Source organism: Apium graveolens, chromosome 6 (assembly GCF_009905375.1).
Source record: "Apium graveolens cultivar Ventura chromosome 6, ASM990537v1, whole genome shotgun sequence".
Lineage (NCBI taxonomy): Eukaryota > Viridiplantae > Streptophyta > Magnoliopsida > Apiales > Apiaceae > Apium > Apium graveolens.
The window spans coordinates 294,181,652-294,186,282 of record NC_133652.1 but is presented as its reverse complement, the minus strand read 5'-3'; the positions used below and the strand labels follow the sequence as shown (position 1 = coordinate 294,186,282).

The 4,631-nt window shown below is 41.3% G+C and overlaps 1 protein-coding gene across 1 annotated transcript; it reads right to left on the bottom strand.

Moving 5' to 3' along the window:
- Positions 1-3,627: 3,627 nt before the first annotated feature.
- On the bottom strand, positions 3,628-4,351 carry LOC141666251 (uncharacterized). Its single transcript, XM_074472245.1, has 2 exons — positions 4,221-4,351; positions 3,628-4,072 (listed from the first exon to the last, which is right to left on the bottom strand). Exons 1-2 carry the CDS (start codon positions 4,349-4,351, stop codon positions 3,628-3,630), a joined length of 576 nt encoding a protein of 191 aa, XP_074328346.1.
- Positions 4,352-4,631: the final 280 nt, after the last annotated feature.

Genomic DNA, 4,631 nt, shown 5'->3' with positions numbered 1-4,631 from the left:
ATGCAATATACGCTTTAAAACAAATAACAGACACACACTTTGATTACTGAAAATGGATAAACTGGAAACTTACTGCTAAATAGAAAGTACGTAAAACTTACATATATTGAAAATAAACAACTATCTGAGACTCCTACTAACAAGGAACTGCAAAGCTATTTTTCCTCCACTAGACTCCAACAAACTACCACTACTCAAAGACTTATTCTCCCAGCTATACATTCACTATTAATCAGAGTAACAAATGCACTTAGACTACGTTTAGATTACTAAGCCCAGCAAAGCCCAACATACTCTCCCTTAATCTAAACATATTTCTTCTCGTTCAGCTTCAGCCCAGCACCTGCAACTTCTTTGACACCGAGTAGCTTCCTCATCTTTTCAAACTTCATAGTAGATAACACCTTGGTGAGAATGTCTGCACGTTGCTCACTGGTTTTGACATGTTTAATGATTATCAAACCTTGCTCCACGCACTCCATTATGAAATGATATCGTATATCAATATGTTTACTCCTTCCGCGAAAGACTGGGTTTTTAGCCAAGTCGATAGCTAACCTGTTATCAATATACAAAGTCACAGGACCAATTTTCACAATGCAGACTTGATTAAGAACTCTCTACAGCCATATTCCTTGGCATGCTGCAGCTGTTGCGGCCATAAATTCCGCCTCACAAGATGACAGAGCGACACAACGTTGCTTCTGAAAAATCCAAGTAATAAGACTCTCATCCAAATAAAATGCCACTCCTCCAGTGCTCTTCCGATCATCCACATTACTAGCCAATCTCTATCAGAACAGCCTGACAGTAGGTAGTTACCTTGACCCTTAGTATATATCAAGCCACAGTTTAAAGTTCCCTTTACATACCGTAAAATCCTCTTCAGTGCAGTGAGGTGTGTCACTATTGGACGCTCCATGAATCTACTGATCACGCCAACTCAGTAGGCAAGGTCAGGTCGGGAGTGCACTAAATATCATAGACCCCCAACAATGGACTTAAAAACCATTGGGTTTACTAGTTCACCATCATTATCCTTAGTCAACTAAAGTTTGTACTCCATTGGATACTTTACTGCATTACAATCTCGCATACCAAATTTTTCGAGCAACTTCCTCGCATATGTCGTCTGTTTGATCTCAATTTAACCCTGACCTTGTTCGACTTCTAGCCCGAGGTAGTATGAGAGTTTTCCCAAGTCTGTCATGTCGAACTCCTTACTCATTTGATCCTTAAACCGCATAATGCTAGCAACGCTGGTTCCAGTAATTAGAATATCATCTACGTATAATCCGATTATCAGAGATTCTCTCCCTTCCTTTTGAGTATACAGAGCATGCTCGAAAGGACATTTAACAAAACCCAACTGTCGCAGACATTTATTTAGTTGTGCATACCATGCTACAGGAACTTGGCGAAGCCCGTACAGTGCTTTAAGTAGCCTATATACCTTTTCTTCTTCCCCAACTTTCATAAATCCATGATGTTATGAAACATATACCTCCTCCTGCAACTCTCCATTCAAAAATGCAGACTTGACGTCGAGGTGGTGGACTTCCCAGTTGCATTTCGCTGCCAAAGCAAGGAGTAAACGCACGGTTTCCATTCTTGTTACTAGGGCAAAGACCTCTTCATAATCAATGTCGTATTTCTGAACATAGCCCTTTGCAACTAAACGAGCCTTATGTTTGATCACCTCCCCGTTAGTGTCCTTCTTCAGCCTGAACACCCATTTCAAATAAATGGCATTATGACCTTGTGGCAGGTCTGTTAATACCCAGGTGTCGTTTTCCTCGATTGCTGTAATTTCAGTTTACATTGCGTCTATCCATGGTTTTTCTTTAACTGCTTGTTTATATGTGATTGGATCGTCAACTCCCAGCAGTAGCAACTCGTCTGCCAGCTCCACTATTTCAGTGTTGTCATACACAACGCGTAGTGATCTGTATCTCAGGGGTGCAATACTTTCAGTACTGGTAGCAAAAATGACATTGCTAGTATTGGAGCCGGTGCTCTCTGAGCTGTGTGTTGTTGTATTGCCTGAGAAAACAGAGTTTGGTGACAATGGTGTATTGCCACCTGATAGTGTGTTGGTGGTGTATTGAGAAGCTTCACTGTCAACAACATCCTTGTCAATTTGGTATGTGTCTATCAGTGTAAACATACCAGTTCTATACACAGCGCCTGCTGATGTCGATTTATCCCATTGCCATCCCAGTTTTTCATCGAAAACAACATCACGACTTGCATTGATTTTTCCGGTAGAGGGATCGTAAAGGTGGTACGCCTTTATGCCAGGTTCTCTCCCGAGGTGTACCATTGGTTTGCTTCTATCATCCAGTTTTGTAACCTGTATGCTGGGTATTCTTACATGAGCAACACAACCAAAAACACGTAAGTAGTCAACAAACGGTTTCTTCTTAAACCAGGCCTCATATGGTATCTTCCCTGTCAAGCTTCTAGTGGGTAGTCGATTTAACACATAAACTGCATGGCGTATAGCCTCTCCCCACATAAATGATGGGACTTTCATCTCTTTCAACATGCTTCGAGCCATAGCAACAACTGTCCTGTTACGTCTCTCAACAACTCCGTTTTATTGCGGAGAGTATGGTGCGGTGCAGTGGCATATAATCCCTGCCTTTTCACAGAATTTAGTGAAGGCTCCTGAACAGAATTCCCCTCCTCGGTCAGTTCGGGGTACTTTAATTCCCGGGGATGTATTTTTCTCGACTGAGGCTTTGAATATTTTGAACACAGCAAGTGCCTCGTCCTTGGTTTTGATCATATACACCCACATCATGCGAGTAAAATCATCTACGAGCAATAGAAAATATCTATTTCCAGCCGGGGTAGACAGGGAAATGGGACCACAAATATCTCCATGTATTAATTCTAAAGGCTTATTTGTTTGGAGAGGAGACAACCATTGCACAGTTCCTTGGATATTTTCAGCACAGGTAGTCCATTCACCATATTGTTTTTTGACATGTCTGCCATTGCCTAATAGTTGACGTGACCAAAACGAAGATGCCACAATCGTGCACTTTCTTCCCCGCTGGTGAGTAAGCATGCTTCCTCCTTTATTTTTGAGATATGAATTTTGTACAGTCTGTTCAAAAAACATTACACCTTCATTAGGAGTTTGTGTTTTGTGTCATATACTCGCAGCTGATCACCATCCAGAACCACCTTGCTGCCTTCCTCAGATAGCTGCCCCAGGCTGATTATATTGCTTCGAATGGTGGGAATAAAATACACGTTCTTGAGTGCCTTCTCTTCACCATTTTTGTAATGTATCTTTATCGGTCCTACCCCCTTTATGTGCATCATGGAACCGTCTCAAAATTTAACTTGGCTAATAACTCCCTCATCTAATTCTGCATATTTTTCACGGTGTCTAGTCTTGTGATTGCTGGCACAGTTGTCCAAATACCACATATTCGCTTTTATCTTGGCCTCAATTTCTTTACCCATATTAGTCACAGCTCTTGAGTCACTAGCATGCAGCATCACTTTCTTCCTTGTATTTTGCTCAAACTCTGCTACTAGTAAGGATGACTCGTCATCATTTATTTTTGCTAAATTGGCATCTCCCTTTTGTTCTCGATCTCTTTTCGGTGTTCAGCATTCTGCAGCATAATGACCGAGATTAAGGCAGTTGAAGTAACGAACTCTGCTTCTATCGCGGACACCTCGACTTTCTCTGCTGTGATTCTCATTACCTCCATTCTTATTCGTTCTCTTCGGCCATTCATCTCTAGTGAGCAGTAATTTCTTTTCATTTCCTTCCCGTTTAGCCCATTCTTCCTCGATTAACAGGAGTTGTTGGTTAAGATTACTGTCATCTTGTCCCTTGAGTCGTTCTTCATGTACTTTGAGGGACCCCACGATCTCTTCAACCGACATGGCTTCCAGATCACCAAACTGTTCTATTGCCGAAGTAAATTTGCAAAGATTTTTGCAGGTACAGCTCTTAACAGCTTCTTGACTACGTACATTTCCTCCACCGTCTCGCCCAATGCACGGATATTCGTCACCAGGCTGCTCAACCTCATACAGAAATGATCTAACTTATTTGTTTCTTTCATCATAATTGATTCAAATTCTGCTTTAAGCGTCTGAGCTCGTGCCTTCTTGACCTTGTCAGCTCCTCAACACAGCGTCTTAATGGCCTACCATGTTTTTTTTAGGTTTTCTTCATGGCCAGGGATAACAGGAGGTCTTCCGGTATACCCTGATAGATTAAAGCTAAAGCTCCATTGTCCATCTTATCTTCAACAGCAGCCTTGGGGTCCTTCCGGTCAATGGCTTCCCATACTCCGTGTGCTTGCATAAACGCTGTCATTTTTAATGCCTAGGTTGTATAGTTAGTTTTTGAGAGCATTGGGTAGCTCAAGCCGAATGAGGCATCTATGGTTTTACTGGGTTCCATAGTTGATCGGCTGTGATGAAGATTTTGAAACTCAAAGCTCTGATACCAAATGATGTAATATACGCTTTAAAATAAATAACAAACACACACTTTGATTACTGAAAATGGATAAACTGGAAACTTACTTCTAAATAGAAAGTACGTACAACTTACATATATTGAAAATAAATAACTATTTGAGACTCCTACTAAC